The 20,663-nt window shown below is 46.0% G+C and overlaps 1 protein-coding gene across 2 annotated transcripts in view; it reads left to right on the forward strand.

The window, feature by feature from the left end:
* Positions 1 to 20,663, forward strand: part of NR2C2 (nuclear receptor subfamily 2 group C member 2) — a gene marked incomplete at its 5' end in the record, with an annotated part of 74,802 nt that overhangs the window by 47,549 nt on the left and 6,590 nt on the right. Inside the window, 9 exons of one of the 2 annotated variants that reach the window (XM_080797516.1) lie at positions 3,459 to 3,659; positions 5,599 to 5,701; positions 8,121 to 8,300; positions 9,225 to 9,372; positions 10,118 to 10,211; positions 13,532 to 13,665; positions 14,656 to 14,833; positions 15,986 to 16,107; positions 16,946 to 17,085. In XM_080797516.1, coding sequence (XP_080653642.1) covers positions 3,459 to 3,659; positions 5,599 to 5,701; positions 8,121 to 8,300; positions 9,225 to 9,372; positions 10,118 to 10,211; positions 13,532 to 13,665; positions 14,656 to 14,833; positions 15,986 to 16,107; positions 16,946 to 17,085 — 1,300 coding nt within the window. Of the gene's footprint in view, positions 1 to 3,458; positions 3,660 to 5,598; positions 5,702 to 8,120; positions 8,301 to 9,224; positions 9,373 to 10,117; positions 10,212 to 13,531; positions 13,666 to 14,655; positions 14,834 to 15,985; positions 16,108 to 16,945; positions 17,086 to 20,663 lie in introns of those variants that run through there. The other variant, XR_013966458.1, reaches the window with a different exon arrangement.

Raw genomic sequence — 20,663 nt, forward strand, 5'->3', positions numbered from 1 at the left:
ATACCTTTTCAAAACAAGTTGTAGGAGTACTATGTGCCGGCAGGCTTGGAAGGCCTTAAGAGTCACAGAGGGGCACCTGGGTTGCTCAGTGAAACGTCCCAATTCTTAGCTCAGGTCATGGTCTCAGGGGTCACGGATCAAGCCCTGTGTCAGGCTCCATGCTAAACATGGAGCCTACTTAAGATTCTCTCTCTCCCTCTTCTTCTGTGTCTCCTCCCTGCTCACTCTCTCTTTAAAAAAAAGAAAAAAAAAAAGTCACAGAGAAAACAAGGCATGCAAGCAGAAAGTATGAACATTTGTCCCAAGTGAAGAGATTAAATAAAGTTTGCCTCTTAACGTTCATTTCCTAGGGCTGCCATAACAAATTACCACAAACTTGGGGCCTTAAAACAACAGAAATTTATTTTCTTGTAGTTCTGGAGCCCAGAAGCCCAAAATCCAGGTATTTGCTTGGGGCATGCTCTCTGTAAGGTTCTAGGGAAGCATCCCTCTATGCCTTCCTTCCTAGCTTTTGGTAGTGACCAAATGTCCTCAGTGTTCTTTGCCTGCAGCCGCAACACTCCTCTCTGCCTCTGTCATCACAGGCCTGCTAGTAAGGACACCAGTCACGGGATTTGGGACCCACCCTCATCCAGTATGGACTCATCTTAACTTGATCACACTGCAAAGTCCTATTCCCAAATAAGGTCACGGTTTGCAGGCCCTAGGGGTTAGATGTAACCATCTTTTTTGAGGGGACATGATTCTACCAACAACACCTCTTCTCCACCCCTCCATGGGAGATTTAATAAGTCTGGATACATCCTCAATTTGATGTTTCCTTGGTCTCATTAAACAGGTATCTGTCTGCTGATACTTGTCAGCAAGGCCTTTGTTTGCCTAAGGGTCACCCTTGGCTTCTGTGAGCCTGAGTCTTTAAGGGAAAAAAGAAAAAAATAATCTGAGCCACACTCAGATTGTTACATATAGCCCCACTAGTCCCTGTCTAGACCCAGTCACTCCTACCTCCCACCCCTATCCCAGCCCCATACCTGCAGTACCTCGACCAAGAGGCCTGGGGAATATCATCAAAGGTGGTGACATGCCAGTGACTGTGTGTACTCAGGTGCAGAGTGTGTCACCTCTGAACACGTGAAGGACTTCTACTAGCCTTGCCTTGGTTATAGCTGGTGACTGAAGACCCTCTCAAATCACATGACCATTTCATTATTTAACAGGGAAGGTAATTTAGGAAGGAGGTAAGTTTTGATAGACATGAAAAGGAAGTCAGACATTTTACCCCCAGATCTCAATGAGGTTGTAAGGGCCTTTCAAAGGCCTGCTTGTTCTCTTTTAACAAAGGAAGGAGTGCCTTCTGTGGCAGCTGAGGGAAGTGTGTGTGTTAGCCAGCCTGTCTGCAGTCTTTCAGTTCAGCAGTGGGTGGGAAAGTTTTAAAAGAGAATTCTTATAAAGTTTTCTGTCTCGTGGGTTTGGGGTTGTTGTTTTTTTTTTTGAGATTTTATTTATTTGACAGAGATCACAAGTAGGCAGAGAGAAAGGGGGGAGCAGGCTTCCTGCTGAGCAGAAAGCCTGATGTGGGGCTCGATCCCAAGACCCTGAGATCATGACCTGAGCCGAAGGCAGAGGCCCAACCCACTGAACCACCCAGGTGCCCCTCTGTCCCATGTTTTACTTTTCCAGGGGAAGCTGGGTATGTATGCCACAGGTTGTAACAATGAAAGGTACTTCCTTTAATTCGCTAAATCTGTTCTTCTTCAGCCTTCAAGATTTTTCGACCTTTCAGTAGCAAATGATGGTATGCTGGGATTCATGCCCCACTATCAGCTAAGGATTTGTTCGTGTATCTTCTGTCCCCAGTCTGCTCTTCTTTCTGGTCTTGAACTTGCTGTGCCCTCAGCCTGTAACATACTTTGCCACATATTTGCATGGCTTCCTCTCTTGCTTCGTCCAGGTCTTTGCTTAACATCACCCCCATGAGAGAGCTCTTTCTTTCTAAACCAGCCCTTCTTCCTCCTTCCCCTTGACATGCTTTGTCTCTTTACTCTGCTTTTTAGTTTTCTTTATGATACCTACCATGACTGATATTCTGCAATATCAGTGTTCATGGTCTGTTTCCCCCTATATGAGGTTAACTCCACGAGGTAGGAGCTCTGTTGTGTTCATGTCCCTCTCTCCCTAGTACAAAGAACAGAGCTTGACATATAGTGGATACTCTAAATAAACATAATTAAGTGATTGGATCTTTGTCATTTTCTTTTGAACCAACCAGCATTGTCTGGTTTTCCATATTGGATAGTTGGCAAAGCTGTTGTGCTAGAGTCTTTGTGAGTTTGCTTTCTGAACTTTGGAATGCTATGTCACAAGTCAGCATCTATCAAGATATAGCACGGATACCAGACCTGCCCGTAAATATTGTAGAGGAAAGGGAGTTCCAGCCAGAGATGTACTACCTCTCCCCCTGTCCAAGGCCCACCCACAGCAGCCCCCCAAATCCTATTTGCTGTGAGGGCCTGCTGGTGCCCCAGGAAGAAGGTGGGCAGTGCTCCAAAGCTGGGCACTCAGCCTCGAGGAAGGAAGGACAGGGAGTAGAACAGCTTCAGAGAGTTTCTTGAGCAGGAATGACAAGTCCCTCTTGCTATAGCGACTATTTCGATAGTAACTGGTGCAGTTAGGCAGGGACTCTGGAAAGAGGCAGACTCTGACAGCTGGCCCCCTGAACAGTGAATGGTGGGAGCCTCTGGAGGATTCAGGGTCACGACTTCTCTGGACTTTATTATGCCTGGGACAAGGCTTTTTCTTTGTTTCTTTCTTTTTTTTTTAAAGTTAAACTTATCTACTATTATTATCTCCATTTCATAAAAGAAGGGCTTTGCTTTTTCCAGTTTTACTGAGATATAGTTGACACACAACACTGTATAAGTTCAAGATGTACAGCCTAATGACATACCTATATTATGAAATGATGGCCACTGTAAGTTTAGTTAACATCCATCATCTCATATAGATTAAAAAAAAAAAAAGAAAAAATGGCTTATTCCTTGTGATGAGAACTCCCAAGATCTCCCTTCTTCACAACTTTCAGATGCACCACACAGCAGAGTTCACTACAGTCTCCATGCTATACATCACATCCCAGTACCCTTTTTTATCTTAAAACTGAAAGTTTGTATCTTTTGACCACCTTCATCTAGGACCCCACCACTGCCCCTAAGGACATTTTAATTAAAAATAGTAGGAACGATATCATCCTAAAATAAAATTAGCTCCATGAAAATTGGTTCCTGAAAAGCTCATGATTGTGTTTCATTTTTCTCATTTCACCATGCATTGGTGAAACTACGTCTTGGACCAGCATTGACTCCAGGATGGCGTTGGGCAGTCACCACTCTGAGCAGCACCTGCAAGTACACGAGTCACATGATACTCCGTGAGAGCAGCCTCCATGTTGTGTCTTGTAGATTGTGACAGACCAGCAGACAGGACAGAAGATCCAGATAGTCACCGCAGTGGACGCCTCCGGATCCCCCAAGCAGCAGTTCATCCTGACCAGCCCAGATGGAGCTGGAACTGGGAAGGTGATCCTGGCTTCCCCGGAGACATCCAGTGCCAAGCAGCTCATATTCACCACCTCGGACAACCTCGTCCCTGGCAGGATCCAGGTAAGGCTGTTGACAGGCATTTGTTTCAGCACTTCTGCTGCCAAACTTGTTTCTGACTCCTCCTCTGCCTTGAAGGCCACGTCCATCTCTAGAAGGTCCTTCGAGGACCTACAAGTGTGTCAGGTTGCTGCTTTGGCTAAAGTAAAAAACCAGCAAGTGAGTGGCAAGGCCCAGGAGGCAGCCAGCTGCAGTGCTCAGATGGGGTGGAAGTTGAGCCAGGACAGTCCGTGGCCCACAGGAGACTGGCCTGAGCAAGCTGGTACTAAGGCCACTGGAGAATGCTCTAACTCACCTAAGGCTGGACGGTGGCAGTTCTTGGCCCCTGATATTTTAGGGGCCCCACCTAGGGCTGGCCATAGCCAGATGGGGACTGACTTGTTCCTAAATCTCACTTCATCTTTTCCAGATTGTAAAGCATGGACCTAGCTCTTCATTCTGTCCTTACTTGCTCCTATGAACTCTGGGTCTCTCCTCCCCCAGCCCTGGCAGCCATCATCCTACTTTCTGTCTTCATGACTTCGGTTATTCTAGGGACCTCACATAAGTGGAGTCCTACAATATTTTTTCTTTTGCAGTTGGTTTATTTCACTGAGCATAATGTCCTCAGGGTTCATCCATCTTGTAGCCTATGTCAGAATTTCCTTCTTTTTTAAAGCTAAATAATACTCCATTGTATGTATAGACCACACTTTATTTATGTAGTCATCTGTTCTTGGATGTTTGAGGTGCTTCTACCTTTTGGCTCTTGTGAATAATGCCGCTAAGAATCCATGTGTTTTGAGTGGGGAGGGACTTTCTACTATGGAGAAAAATAAGGGAAGGATTTTTTTTTTTCTTCTGATAGAACTGGGTTCAGAACACAAGTGATGTTCAGCTTTCAGAACTGCACTTCTGGGGTGCCTGGGTGGCTCAGTGGATTAAAGCCTCTGCCTTCGGCTCAGGTCGTGATCCCAGGGTCCTGGGATCGAGCCCCGCATCAGGCTTTCTGCTCAGCGGGGAGCCTGCTTCCTCCTCTCTCTCTCTGCCTGCCTCTGCCTACTTGTGATCTCTTTCTGTCAAATAAATAAATAAAATCTTAAAAAAAAAAAAAAGAACTGCACTTCTGAGACTCTTCATAATGTAGTTAGTAAATACTGCCTCCTTTCCCAGAGTACATTCTGATCAACTGAAATTAAAGTTGCTCCCTGCTTTTTTAGACTTCTCCTTGTTCATGAGAAGGTGGCTGTTGATTTTGTTGCATGTTTTGTAAGAGATCATTTTACATAGTAATTTCTATATATATTCCCATCACACAGCAATAACCATGAGGGTTCTGTTGGTACATTATTTAAACAGCAATTTTTCACTTTCTTATATTTGTGGCAGTTACAGTATTCCTCCAGGTGAGTAACACTGTCACCTAGAAAGTCACCTGCAAGTGAAGGAGAAATAACAGGTTTCAGAGGTCGCCTGTTTCTAGTCTTTCTACTCCCAGCTACCTCAAGGAGAGACCTAGTATATTAATTAATAAAGCTTGATTATTTCTCTGCCAAATATACCTCTTTGCATGCATTCCAAGCTGTTTCATGGGAATAGAGAAGGAGCCAGAAAGACCTGCGGCGGTACATTCATGTCAGAGCACTGCATGTGATTCTCCACGTGGCCCCCCATCCTGGACATCCGGGTTATGCTAGCCAGATGGGAGAGTATGTGAGTGAAAACCAGTGCCTAACCTTGGACACATACGCCCCCCCCCCAACTATCATCACCACAGAAGGGGTGCAGTCTAGGGGAGCAACAGGGCCATTCTTAATGTCACTAAGTTGTCAAGTGGGATTTTCCCAGTTCCACCCAGGGTTTTCCTGCTTAGAAACTCAAGATTAGGAATTTATAGTTAAACGTTAGTTTTTTTTATGATTTGGTTTTTAATAGCACTTTGCTTGTTTCGGATTCTTCTTAGATCGTCACGGACTCTGCTTCTGTGGAGCGCTTGCTGGGTAAGGCCGACGTCCAGCGGCCGCAGGTAGTAGAATACTGTGTGGTCTGTGGCGACAAAGCCTCTGGTAAGTAACCCTAGGTTTTGCTAGGCACACATCATGGTCCAACATCATGAACCAAATAGAGGTTGGAGGATTATTAGAGAGAGAACATTTTCTGTAGGTTTGTAGATTTTAAAACATGAACTCCACTTTTCTGAGCAGGATAGTGATACAAATAAGCAAACCTGTTTGTCAGATTATTAGAATCAAAAGGAGGAGTCAAGACACTGTTTCTGTGACTTATAAATCTGGGCTATGTGTCAAATATTTACGTACTACCAAGAAAGCAGTCATTTCTTTGGGGATAGTATTAGCACAGTGCTTTGCTATTTCACAACATGTGTTATCTCTCTCTTCATCCTGACTTTCTCTATCATCCGCTCACTATAACCCAGTGTGGTAACTACTGTAACAAAGGAGGTGAGAGCATGAGATTTTGGCTGGAGCCTCAGCGTCAGGCAAGGTCCCCCAGCGGCAGTCACATTCTGTGAGGCTTGGAGGTTGGATATGTTGGTAAAGCAGAAGGGCGTTCCGGCTAGTGGAGCCAGGGCCTGGTGAATTTACTGTCCACACCCATGGTGTGTCTTTGGGGAAGAGCTCCTGGACTTCTGTGATTAGGATGTGAGTGAAAGGAGACTGGAGAAGATGTTTGTCCCAGAAGTTCAGACTTCAGCCTGCTAATGCCAGGGAGCTATAGAAGGTGAGACGGGCAGGAAGGATGGAGAAGTATTTAGTGTATGTGCTACTGAAGTGAGCACAGGGTGGAGAAGGATTTAATAAGGTGCTCTTCCAGCTGTGCTGTGGGAACAGGCCTGAGTTTTGTGATTAGTTCAACTTTATTCTGTAGTCACAGAATTCCCAGGAACTTTGGACACTTTGTGGTCCTGGCTAAAACAAGCAAACAGAAGGTTGGACCAAGCATCTTAGGAGGACAGCCCAGACAAACATCCACAGAAGTCAGAAGCTCCAGTCCCCTACTAGCTCATGGTACCATTTGCTGTGCCATAGTGCCCTGCCTCTGTTCCCACTCCTATCCTGAACAAGGCAAAACCCAGCCCATCCCACCCCTCTCTGAAGCCAGTGCTGCCTGTGTCCTTGTCGTCCTTTGTGTAGATGGCTCTGGCATTTGTTACATTCTCTTATAATTGATTGTTACAGGCCCGAGTTCCACACCAGAATGGGCCCTTTTTGTTAGAGCAAGAACATGCCTGACCCCTCCATCTCTATATCCTAGCTTCTTGCTCAGCCAGGACTGGCACTCTGCACACTTTTAAACGAATGAAGCATAGACATAAGAACGAGGCCACAGAATCTGCTTGGCTTCCCCATTTGTCAGTTCCCTTCTGGGCTTAAAGGAATGGCCTAGTCATAGGCTTATAGTGCCACAGTCTCCAGATATTAGATGTCCCTCTAAGGTCTAGAGAGGCTAAGGAAATACACTGCAAGGAAGGAAAAATGATGTCTACGCAGCAATTTTAGTACTACTCTTCAGGACACAAACTTGAGACCCTCCAAGTACATACTTGGGGAATGACTCTGCATGCTAGAGTTCAGGACAGTGGGACGCTCAGTAGCTGCCATCAGTGATGATCCAGTGAAATGTTTCTTAGCAATGTAGCTATGATACTGGGTTACAGAAGATCAAACCAGGAGAAGCTTATCCATGTTTCTGTGCCAGCTGGGAACAAAGGAGGGGTGATGCATGTGGAAGCACTTGGTGTATTTGGGAGGGTGCTCTGAGGTAGGGGGCTCTTTTTAATGTCATTGGTCATTAGAAGTTAGAGACACCAAAGTACAGATTAGAAAAAAAGAACTGTATATAATAAATGTATTTCTAGAACTGTGTTTCCAAAAGAGTCTGAATACCTAACTAAAGTGAGCCACACGGCGTGTACCCTTCCCTTACCTTGGGCCTACATAACCACAGCCCCTATGCCTGCCCCAGGGTAGCTCTAGGGCGCAGGACCTGACTCACACCGAGAGAGTAAAGGGAGGAGTCGGACCCTGGGTGCTTGAACAGCACACGCATGCTTCTGCTACATGCCACTGTTGGCGGGACAGGAGCACTGGGAGGCTTCAGGAGCCTGGCTCTGTGGGGCCAGGACCAGGTGTGCATGGCAGGCAGTACGGCTCAGCCATCCTCCGGGAGCTCCTGCTGCATGTTAGGTCCTTTGTGTACTGAAAGCATTAAGGTCATGCCGTTTACCAGCTGTCATGTAACCTATCAGAGCTTCTGTTTTTCTATCATGATGTCACAGGGCTACTTTAAAGATTAGGGGAAGACCTAAGTGCCGTGCTTCATGCTCAGGCTCGTGGTTGTCCCATGGCTGCCCACACCGGATACCATGCCCTGGTCACTTTGATGGCCTTCCCTTAGAAACGGGCCTTTGATGGACCACCTCTTCTCTTGGTGATCTGTTTCACACACTCTTTCTCCTTTTAGGCCGTCACTATGGGGCTGTTAGTTGTGAAGGTTGCAAAGGTTTCTTCAAAAGGAGTGTAAGGAAAAATCTGACCTATAGCTGCCGGAGCAACCAAGACTGTATCATAAACAAACACCACCGGAACCGCTGTCAGTTTTGCCGGCTGAAAAAATGCTTAGAGATGGGCATGAAGATGGAATGTGAGTAACTCTGTGAGCAAGCCACTTGAGTTAGCTAGTTGGAGAAAGCGAGATTTCTATACCTGGCTTTAAAATACTCTAAGAGGAAAATACCCACTGAGGCTTCCTATTGTTTCCCTTCTCGGTCAGCTAGGTGGTCCAGCACCCATGCTGCTGCGATTGGCCATTCCCCATGATGTGTGTGGAAGCCTCCCCCAGATAACTCGGCGTGCAGCTCAGCGCAGTGGGGTGAACACAGGCTTTGGAGTATCAAACCCCAGCTCTGCCACTTCGGAGCTGTGAGGCGTGGGGAAGACATGGCACCTCTCTCAGCCACAGCATCTTTGTCTAAATAGGACCCCTTAGCTTTCTTACATATTGGATCTGGGGTTCACACTTTCTTTCTTTTAAAAAAGATCTTTATTTCCTTTAGTTGTTTCTGGCCCATATAGCTCTCTCAGACCAGATTGCTGGAGGGAGAGACTGCTAGCATTACAGAAAGCTGACACCCCATTAAACAATTTGCAGAAACCATGCAGGCTTGAATTGGACATTAGAATGGTTCTCTATGACACATGGCCCTGGACAAGCTCTCTGTTAAGGGCCCACTTAAAGATGGGTAAAGATTTCCCTTCCTGGAAAGTGCCTTTTGTGAGCAGCAAAAAGTGAAAACCCGGAGGGCTCTGTGTGGACCCCCAACAAGGCCATGCTGAAGTTTTTTAGCAGGCATTGAGCTTGCACTCTTTAGACTTAGAGTGGCCTTGTTTGGCTTTGAGCTTTTCTTCCCTTTGGCTAAAAAGTCCTCTGAAAATTGAGCTGGATGTGTCTAGCACCAGAGCTTATCATCCCTATAGTAGCAGACGTACTAAGGAAGACTTTACTATGAAGGATGTAATTTGTAATGACTTCTTCATCTAAACATGAATATTTATGTTGTGATTTAAGCTGTGCAGAGTGAACGGAAGCCCTTTGATGTACAACGGGAGAAACCAAGCAATTGTGCTGCTTCAACTGAGAAAATCTATATCCGGAAGGACCTGAGAAGTCCTCTGATAGCCACTCCCACGTTTGTGGCAGATAAAGATGGAGCAAGGTCAGTCTCTGTTTTGACAAAGGGCAACACTGCCATCAGCCTTTGAGCTGATCAGAGGAGGCCTGGATGTTCCTTGGAAGGAGCTTATGTGGCTCCCTCCCCACTGTCCCATCCTTCAGCGTTGTCTTGCTTCATCCCATCCTTTTCGGAGCTGCTCCAGTCACACCTGTGGACGGACCTGAAGATGGGGTTTTTCTCCTTCCTGGGGGGCTTAGGTTATGTCCTGTAGTTATTAATATGTTGCTCTGCCATTCAAGATGGGATTTTTCTGCAGTATAGACAAAAGGCCCAAGTCCCAGGGTAGTCCCAAATAATGTAAAGAGTTAACACAAGTTGATGTCTATGTCTTTTTTTTTCCCATGTAATCTATTGAACTGCATTACAGAAAGGGAAAACAAGAAATCCAAACTGTATCCTAGCGAGAACTAGAGTTGAGAATTCTTGGTGATATTCTGAAGATCACATTGGCTTTATTTAACAAAGCGGCTACAGGCTGTGGTCAGCGTGGAAGCCAAGGGGATGTGTATCTGTGTGGCATCCTGTCTCAGGCTGTAGGCCCAGCTTTGTGCTCATCTCATCCTAGAGAGAAGGGGTGATGGTTCAGTCACTCGATAACCGAGTCGAATTAGAGCTCTTCTGTTATTCAGGCAGCTTTGCGGCTGTAGAAGGGACGGGGCAATGCAGTGTGATCATACTGTGTGTTAAATGTTGGAAGCTACTCTGGGTTTCTTTATGTCTTAAATAGACAAACAGGTCTTCTTGATCCAGGAATGCTTGTGAACATCCAGCAGCCTCTGATACGTGAGGATGGTACAGTTCTCCTGGCCACGGATTCCAAGGTGATGTTCTCTACTTACTCTCTCCTCCACCTCTGTGTTGCAGTGCAGACTGCTTCTCTGAATGTGTGCCCCTCCGTTCTTCTTGGCTTCTGAGACTACCTTGCAAGCTTGGCCTTTTGCATCTCTGTTTATTTCTTCTTATATAGCCATTCTATGGTTTGTTTTAGGAATGTTGACAGCTTTTCAGAAACTCAGGGCTAGCTGGTTATAGTCATTATTACATGTCAGGGTCTAGAGTTCAGTTTGGTGAAAGCTCAGTGGCTCTCGTCTTGATAACCACCACCACCCCACCCCAGGACACATATTAGCAAACTACGGGTGTGCTGGGGAAATGGCTGCTTATCCTCAGATGGCCTTTTGCAAAAGCCCCTAGTTCCTCTTTTTTTTTTTTAATTGACGTGTGGTTGACACACAGTGTTACATTATCCACCCCCGCCCCATTCTTTTTAATTAGTTGATCTGCAGGAGGAAGTTCAAGCAGGATTCTGACAATTGCAAAACTAAGAACAAATCAGCCATAGGGAATTTAACATGTTGTGAACAGAGGTGTTTGTCAATCCAGGAGAGTGATAGCTGGCTAATCCCCATGAAGATAACGAAGGACAGGGGTTTTATCCGGGCAAGAAAATGGATTATATTTCTCATCTCATTCCTGATGTGACCCAATAATGTGACCCAATAATGAAGAAGTAGCAGCAAGCCATGGCTGAGTTCCAGTATTCCTTCTGTGAAAGGAGGGACTTGGTAACAGTGCTGGCGGACCTGCTCACTGCCCTGAGAGCCAGAGCGGCCCTGCCTGCAGGCTTCCTTCCAGTCCATTCATGTGCACGTCGCTGTGCCCACTCAGTACGGGAGGAACAGCCTATCTTGGGAAAGAAGGGCATCAGGGAGGGCCCTCCATCCTGTGGTCCTGAGGCTGGGCCTTGAGCTTCCTGTCTTTGGGCCCTGGTGCTGCATGCGACATGGCCATCACACCTGGTTTGCTGCTGTCAAGTTGACACTCAGGACAGTGATGGATGCCTAGTGGGGTAGAGGGAAACCAGAAGCCTGAAAGGAAGGCCCAAAAAACCTTAAGACCTGATTACCAAAGGATTTCACAGCAGCTCTTCTGCTGTGCCATCCATGCAGAGACTGAGACTAAGAACCGAGAGACTCCGGAGTCGGCTGGTCCTGGGTCCAGAGCCCAGCGCCGCTCTTGGTAGCCATGAGCCCTCTTTCCTCCATCTCTCCTTCCCTTGGTACTGCCACACGGGGGCGCAGGGGAACTGGAGTAAGTTACTTTTCTAAGGTTGGCAGCATGCAGGGAGCTCTCCTTAAGTGAGGAGTTAGTTGTGATCACTGGATGGAAGAGAAGGAACAGACACCGTGTGCTACGTAAGTAGTAGTGAAGAGAAAGCTGCTGCAGAGTCAGACACGTGCTCCACCCCGTTCCTGCCTCTGTGCTGTGGAAGTGACTATACCCACCCCAGGAGGTTGTTACGAATGATAGGATAGAGACAGAGCACCTAAAGATAGCTCTTTTCAGAAGCTGTGTTTCAGCCATCGATGTTGAAATCATTACAATTCAAAACAGTGTGCTTGGACTAAATACAGAGTCTCACAGAGATCCCATGCCACCCTTCTGTGGGCGCCCCCGGCCATTTATGCAGCAGGCCTGCCGCACAGCGCAACACCCAGGATGCGACATCCTCACAGTGCGGGCCACTTGGTCTTTGTCTTTTCTCACTTCACTCCCATTCCTGCCATGTGTCCTTCTGTCGTGATGGCCCACATCTTTTAGCAGCTGCACCGTGTTCTGTTCCATGGTGGTTCTGGGGTTTATGAAACAGTGCTGTGCTTAGGGTCTCTTCCACTGTTCTAGTTTTTCACTTTCATGATCTAGACAGAACAGACACTTGTGTCTATATGTCTTTGGCTTTCCTCTTTTTTTATTGAGATACAATTCATTTACCAGAAAACTCACACTTTCCGTGCACAGTTCAGTGGTTTTAGTATATTCACAAGGCTGTACAACCATCACCACTGCCTGATTCTAGAACATTTTCATCACCCCAAAAAGAAACCCTGTACCAATTAAGCTTTCACTTCCCCCTCCCCCTACTCCAGCCCCCGCCAGCTGCTACTCTCCTTTCTGACTATGGTTTTGCCAATTCTGGACATTTCATATAAAGGGAATCTTACAATATATGGCTTTTGGTGACTAACTTCTTTCTCTTGATACAATGTTTTCGAGGTTCATCCATGTTGTGGCATGTGTCAGCATTTTATTCCTTCTTATTGCCAGATAGTAAGCCATTGAACGGCTCAACCGTATTTTATTTATCCATTCATCAGCTGATGAACATTTGGGTTGTTTCTACTTTTTGTCTATTATGAATAGTGCTGCTACAAACATTTGGACACAAGTTTTTTGTGAAGGTACATTTCGATTTCCCTTATGTATGTACCTAGGAGTGGAATGGCTGGTCATACAGTAACTCTGTGTTTAAACTGTTTGAGGAGCTGCCAGACCGTTTTCCATAGCAGCTGCACCATTTCACATTCCCTCCAGCAGTGTGTGAGGGTCCACTTTTTCCACATCCTCCCAACACCTGTTATTATTGCCTTCTTGGTTATAACCATCCTGTTGGGTGTGAGATGGTATCTCATTGTGGTTTTGATTTGCATTTCCAGTGATGTTGAACATCCTTTCATGTACTTACTGGCCAGTTGTATATCCTTTTTGAAGAAATGCCTGTTTAAATCCTTGGCCCATTTTTTTAAAACTCATTTGTCTTTTTATTATTGATCTGTAAGAGTCTGGTTACTAAACCATTATTAAGATGTATGATTTGCAAGCAAATACCTCCTATTCTGTGGGTTGTCTTTTGTGTGTGGAAAGGGGGGGTTGTCTTTTTACTTTCTTAATAGCTTTTTTTTTTTTTAAGATTTTATATTTAAGCCATCTCTCCACCCAACGTGGGGCTCTAACTCACAACCCCAAAATCAAGAGTCTGCACATTCCACTGACTGAGCCAGGCAGGCGTCCCGTTTAACCTTCTTAATATCTTTTAAAGCACAAAAGTTTAAATTTTGGTGGCATCCAGTTTGTCTGTTTTTGTTGCATTACCTTATTATGTGTACATTTGTGTAACTACCACCACAATCAACACACATAACTCTTCCATCACCAAAAAGTTTTCCCCCCTCCTGGCCTGTTAAGGTCACACCCCATAGAAGCTGTTTTTAAACTAACATTATACCTTCATTGGCCTGAGAGCCTTTTGTGTGTGTGTGTGTGTGTGTGTTCATTTTTAATGTTCTTACTTTGTGTTTAATAGGCTGAAACAAGCCAGGGAGCTCTGGGCACACTGGCAAATGTAGTAACCTCCCTTGCCAACTTAAGTGAATCCCTGAACAATGGTGATGCTTCGGAAATGCAGCCGGAGGACCAGTCTGCGAGTGAAATTACCCGGTATGATGCCGTGAGTGTGGAGGCTCCCCGGTGACCCCCACACTCTGTTGCTGCCTGAGGGCGGGTGGCAGCAGTCTGACCCCCACCCTGTATTGAATCAGGGATTGTAAAATCATCACAGTGTTTCTGCATGTCTGTCTTCTTTCTAACATTGTTAACTATGGGAACATGGACCCATTTATATTATGTGATATGAAACAATCAAAACTGTTTTTCATTCCAAACAATGAAAAAGGAAATGGAGTGACTCAGTGGAAGCAGGGAAAACCCTCAGTAGACAGGTGTGACTTGTATCAGTCTTTATTTTGACTAAACATTAATAGTTCATCCCCTTTCCCACTTCTGTTTTAGCCTGTTTTTCTCATGTATATTTTTTTCCAAATAGTCTAGAGCTTTAGTCCTTCAGGGTGTTACTGACAAATGGCATTAGCTGGTCTCAGACACGAGTAACTGGCCGCAGACAGCATTTATTCCCCACCGCCCAGCTCTTGTGTTTGCCCCTTTCCCTGCGGGACTGGCCACTCTTTCCTGTCTTGCCAGGCTGGGCAGATGCACAGCTGGAGGCCACAGGAACACCCTGGTCCTCATATTCTCTTGAGGTCTGATAGCAAAATTAAGATCTAGATCCAATGGAAAGAGAATGGGATTTGAGTTAGGTAGAGTTCTGGTTCCACTGTTCACTGGATGGTTGGTCTTGGAAAAGTTATTTAACATCTCTACGCCTCAGCTTTCACATCTGTAAAATGCAGAGGGTTCTACCTTGGAGAGTAGTTGTGAAAAACAGAAATTATGTGTGAAAATAAATAATATATCGCTTAGTACCCGTGATGATGTGTAGAGGGTCCTCAGAAGCTCTCGTTATCGTGTCCCCCAACAGGTAGACTTGAATGATGTTTCTCTAGATCTAGGTAATTCTAGATCAGCTAGAATTCTTCTGTTCCTCCTAAAACTGTGGATTCACAATACTGCCTGCTTCATTTTTGCTCACAGGGCGTTTGATACCTTAGCTAAAGCACTTAATACCACAGACAGCTCCTCACCTCCAAGCCTAGCAGATGGGATAGACGCCAGTGGAGGAGGAGGCATCCACGTGATCAGCAGAGACCAGTCCACACCCATCATTGAGGTCGAAGGGCCCCTCCTTTCAGACACTCATGTCACATTTAAGGTGAGTAGTTTCAGCCAACCACATGCCTCAGCCTCCCCAGCCTGCAGTTTGAAGCTAAAATCTTGCAGTGAGCTCATTTTCATATTGTTGGCTTTTGTTTGGATCCAGACCTTGTGTGCCAGAACACTATTCTCATTAGAAAGAATTGTCACTTGTGTTTTGCTCATAGTGTTTTGGCTCTGAAGGTAACGCCCTGAAGCAGGTGTGGCCTGTCCTTGCCAGGAGGGGCCGACATGGTGCTGCCCATCAAGGGCTTTTAGTGGACTGCTCTGCCTCCTCTGCTTTCCGAGATGGCTGGGCTCCAGCATAGGCTCAGACAGGCACGTGTCTGCTCCAGCATGCAGGCAGCCAGCCCTCGTCCCTGACTGCTGGTCCTGACTACTTGCTGTCTCGAGCCACAGAAAACAGATCTCCTATCTCCTTAAAGAAGGATGTTAGTCTTCCCCACATGCTCCTTCACTGGCCTCACTTCAGAAAGACACTCCCACGTTCCCCAAAGACCTCTCAATTTCTAGGGCTACAGACTGTTCTCTCAGTGTTCTTTACTACAGAGGCCTGACCAGTCACTTAAGACTGGGTCCCTGCTCATAGTTGCCCACCAGTGCCAAGAATATTGGTCATCAGTGGGATTCCAGCATCAAAGGCATTAATTCCCCTTCTGGACAGTGGAGCTCTAGAGCTCAGTCCTGAACATTCTGGTGGTGGGATCTCATCCTCCCACCGCATAGACTTCTGCTCAGCTCCTGCCACCTGCCAGATGCCTACTAGCTGTGAAGTTGACCCCTGTCCCTGATTTAATTTAGATTTTAACTTATGGCTCAAAATAGAATTGCCTTAGAAGAAATACTGATTTAGCTGAAGCAAGAATTGAAAAGTATGTCTTTATGTGAGTGACCTGGGAGATCACCATCATTGACCACATTGCAAGGGCCATGAGAGCCTAGTCCACTGGGCCAGGGAGCACGGGGCATCAGTGCCAGCCCCCCGCTGCAGAGGATGCAGGCTTCATCAGGGGATCTGCCCAGATCTTCAGCATCAGAGGTCACCACAATTTAGGCTCTCTGTTGAGACATGACAGCAGTTCACATTGACAGACAAAGCCATGCCCTGTCTCTCTGTCACCTCCTGTGCTGTGTGCCTCCTCTTCTCCAGCTCACGATGCCTAGCCCGATGCCAGAGTACCTCAATGTGCACTACATCTGCGAGTCAGCATCCCGCCTGCTTTTCCTCTCCATGCACTGGGCCAGGTCAATCCCAGCCTTTCAGGCACTTGGGTAAGTGGCCTTTTTTAGCAAAAGCCTTCCCTTTGTTAGGAATGCCCTGGAAGGTATCTAAGGACCCTTCTAGTTTGTACCTATGATCTTGCTCCAGTGATGCTGATTTTCGTATTAAATACAGTCCATGAACTGGGAGCAGAGGACCATGGCTGCCAGTGCTTCAGTGTTCCTCAGACTTTTCTTAGACCTTCTCCATATGCTGAGGACTTGGTGCTAAGAGCCAGGGATCGAATGGAACAGAAGGCAGGAGTCATCTGAAATCTTGAGACAAGTAGAGTGAAGCTGCATCTGGGGGCTTCTCAGATAAGGTCATACCGTTCACAGTGCACCAACCAGGCCATCCTGGATGTAGATCCTCCAAAGCAGAGCTGAAAGCTGACATGGCTGGCCCCTTCCTCTGTGCTCCAGTGCCAGCTCCTCCCCTGCAGTGTTTGCAGGCCCTCTGTTCTCGAACATGGGTGCAGGGTGTGTCTCCCAGCCCCCTTCAAAGACCACGCTCGGCTCCTAGCCTTTGGATTGCTGCAGCGTCTCCTGACAGCCACACCAGGGCTACTGTGGGTTTAGAAGGCTATAGGCGATGACACTTTAGTCATACCCATTTCGATTTCTCATTACTGAATTTAAAGTGTCTAAAGTGTCTTTGTTAAGAAAATAGTTTATCCTCAGAGGGACTTTAGTTAAGAGATTCACAGACAGTGGTGTTTTTGGAGAATGATCCAAAAATGACATACCATAGACTTTCAAGAAATATTTGTTGAATCTACTTGTTTGGGGCAAGCTGGGACCAGGAGAATACCAGCATGTACCCACACCCACCCCAACCTTATGTCCCCAGGCAGGACTGCAACACCAGCCTGGTGCGGGCCTGCTGGAACGAGCTCTTCACTCTTGGCCTGGCCCAGTGTGCCCAGGTCATGAGTCTCTCCACTATCCTGGCAGCCATTGTCAACCACCTGCAGAACAGCATCCAGGAAGGTAGGGCTGGGGCTGTGGGGGATTGTGTCTCGGTTCAGGCCAGCCCCTTGCAAACTAGCCAGCTGCGGCATCCCACAGCTTCCACATGCTGAGCATAGCTTAACTTTGAAGTCCTGGGGTCTTCACCAGTGAGAACATTTAAATTTCCACCTAACTGTCTTCATATAAGGAATATGAAAGGGGAAAAAAAGATAATTGGAAAAATTGCCAGCTTCCTGATACATAGGCATTTAGTGATGTGCTCAGAGTAATCACAGCTTATACTTTGATCTTGATTGATGGTTATAAATGGAAGAAGTTGTAGTTTTTCATTTGTGTGGGTGAAAGAAAAATACAGTTCTAACCTACTGTGTTTCTCTTCCCTGTGTGTCTTCTTTACTAGTCACACAGAACACTTCTGACACATGTGGTCACCAGTGTGGTGGGTGTTTTCCCCATAACAGGCACTTCTCTGAGATACCAGCTGGGTATCCAATAATTTAACTCAATTCTGTCACTGTCAGACATAGTGTCAGTGTCAGATCCCACAGGTTAAGGGCTCAGTCCCACAAGATCCTCCACCACACACACACACACACACACACACACACACACACACACACACACACACACACACACACGTGTCCAGGCCATCACTTGTGCTTCTGACTAACCCGCTATATAGACTGGAGGTTGTAGCAGCCCTTGGGTTGGATTAATTCACTAGCACAGCTCACAGAACTCAAGGATAGAGGATACAGATGAAGAGCTCTATGGGGTGAGGTCTAAGAGAGTCTCAAGCACAGGAGCTTTTGTCCCTGTGGACTTGAGGTGCTTCACCCTTGCAGTGTGTGTGTGTTCACCAACCCGGAAGCTCTCTGAACTCCATCATTCATTCCATTTCTAGCCCCTCTCCCCTCTCTGGATGATGAGGGATGGAGCTGGAAATGCCAAGCTTCTGAGCGTTCCTTTTCTCCCCTGGGGCCATTAGGGGTCCCACCCAGAGATACCTCAGTGGAACAAAAGATGCTCCTAGTCTTCTTAACACATAAAAATTTACAAGGGTTGGAGGAGCTCTTTGTCAGTGATAAGGTCAAAAACAAATATTAGATCAACAGATGCTGCTAATGCTCTTATCACTTAGAAATTACAAGGGCTTCGAGAGCTCTGTGTCAGGAACGGCGGGGGGTGGGGGATGCAGAGACCAATATACATATTTTCTGTTCTCACAATGGGTTACCCTTTCCTCTGTAACAAATTCTCAGAGCCCTAGAGGGATTGTGTGCAGTTAGGTCCCTGATTTGCCCCAAGTGAAACAGCAAGTGGAAGAGCTGGGCACAAACTTGGGCCACACAGACCCCTAGTCCAGAACACAGTTGCCTCACCCACTTGCTCTTGTGAATGAACAAGTGACTATCTTCTGGAAAGATCTGTGGCAACCATCTAATGTCTGGTGGCCTAGTCCCAACTGCATCTGGACCAGGAGATAGCCAGTGCAGTCTATCCACGTCCTCTGAGTCTAGAGTGAACCAAAGACATGGTCTCAAGGCAGCATGCCCAGGATTCAGGACAAATACTTGATGCTGAATTGCAGCTGAGCTACACTTTTAACTAGGCATTCGAGATGTTTGATTATCTAGGAATCAAGTGAATAGTTATAACTTCGTCTAGTTACTTTTTTGGAATAGTAATATAAAAGTGATTTTTTTATTTACACTTTTTTTAAGATTTTATTTATTTGTCAGAGTCCAAGCAGGGGGAGCGGCAGGCAGAGGGAGAGAGAGAAGCAGGCTCCCCACTGAGCAGGGAGCCCGATGTGGGACTGGATCCCAGGAGTCTGGGATGATGACCTGAGCCGAAGGCAGATGCTCAACGGACTGAGCCACCCAGGGATCCCTAAAAGTGATTTTTTTAAAACCTGTAACATTTTGTTATATATGTTAGATTTTTGTTATATATAAGTTAGATTTGTTCACATATGAGAATTATTTATTTATTTATTTATTTAGGGAGAGAGTTGGGGAGGAGGGGCAGAGAGAGAATCTTTCTTTTTTCTTTTTTCTTTTTTTTTCCCCCTGAGAATTTTAAGCAGACTCCACACCCAGCGAGGAGCCCAACACGGCTTGATCTCACCACCCTGAGATCATGACCTGAGCCAAAATCAAGAGTCAGGCGCTTAACCGACTGAGCCACCCAGGCACCCCTTAATTATCCTTTATCTTTTTTTTTTTTTTTCAGCATAACAGAATTCATTGTTTATGCACCACACCCAGTGCTCCATGCCATATGTGCCCTCCTTAATACCCACCACCTGGTTCCCCCAGCCTCCCACCCCCCCGCCCCTTCAAAACCCTCAGATTGTTTTTCAGAGTCCATAGTCTCTCATGGTTCACCTTCCCTTCCAATTTCCCTCAACTCCCTTCTCCTCTCCATCTCCCTATGTCCTCCATATTATTTGTTATGCTCCACAAATAAGTGAAACCGTATGATAATTGACTCTCTCTGCTTGACTTATTTCACTCAGCATAATCTCTTCCAATCCCGTCCATGTTGCTACAAAAGTTGGGTATTCATCCTTTCTGATGGAGGCATAATACTCCATAGTGTATATGGACCACATCTTATCCATTCGTCTCTTGAAGGGCATCTTTGTTCTTTCTACAGTTTGGCGACCGTGGCCATTGCTGCTATAAACATTGGGGTACAGATGGCCCTTCTTTTCACTACATCTGTATCTTTGGGGTAAATACCCAGTAGTGCAATTGCAGGGTCATAGGGAAGCTCTATTTTTAATTTCTTGAGGAATCTCCACACTGTTCTCCAAAGTGGCTGCACCAACTTGCATTACCACCAACAGTGTAAGAGGCTTCCCCTTTCTCCACATCCTCTCCAATACATGTTGTTTCCTGTCTTGCTAATTTTGGCCCTTCTAACTGGTGTAAGGTGGTATCTCAATGTGGTTTTAATGTGAGTCTCCCTGATGGCTAGTGATGATGAACATTTTTTCATGTGTCTGATAGCCATTTGTATGTCTTCATTAGAGAAGTGTCTGTTCATGTCTTCTGCCCATTTTTTGACATGATTATCTGTTTCGTGTGTGTTGAGTTTGAGAAGTTCTTTATAGATCCTGGATTATCCTTTATCTTTTAATTGCATGTGATAATACCAATACCTTCAGGAAATGTCAGGAAGATTAAAACATATAACATATAAAATTGTTTCTACAGCTAAAAAAATGTCAGCATTTAAAGATCAGGTCCATAAACCTTTATTAAATGCCTGCATAGACTTAGCCTGACAATGCTAAGAATTGATTTACCAGTCTTAAGCACAGAATAAAAGGGATTATCAACAGGGTGCCTGGGTGGCTCAGTGACTTAAAGCCTCTGCCTTTGGCTCAGGTCATGATTCCAGGGTCCTGGGATCGAGCCCCGCATCGGGCTCTCTGCTCAGCAGGGAGCCTGCTTCCCCCTCTCTCTCTGCCTGCCTCTCTGCCTACTTGTGATCTCTCTCTCTCTCTCTCTGTCAAATAAATAAATAAATAAATAAAATCTTTTTAAAAAGGGGGGATTATCAGTTTGTACCTACAGGCTCTGCCA

The sequence above is a fragment of the Martes martes genome, assembly GCF_963455335.1.
Source record: "Martes martes genome assembly, chromosome: 1".
Classification (NCBI taxonomy): Eukaryota; Metazoa; Chordata; class Mammalia; order Carnivora; family Mustelidae; genus Martes; species Martes martes.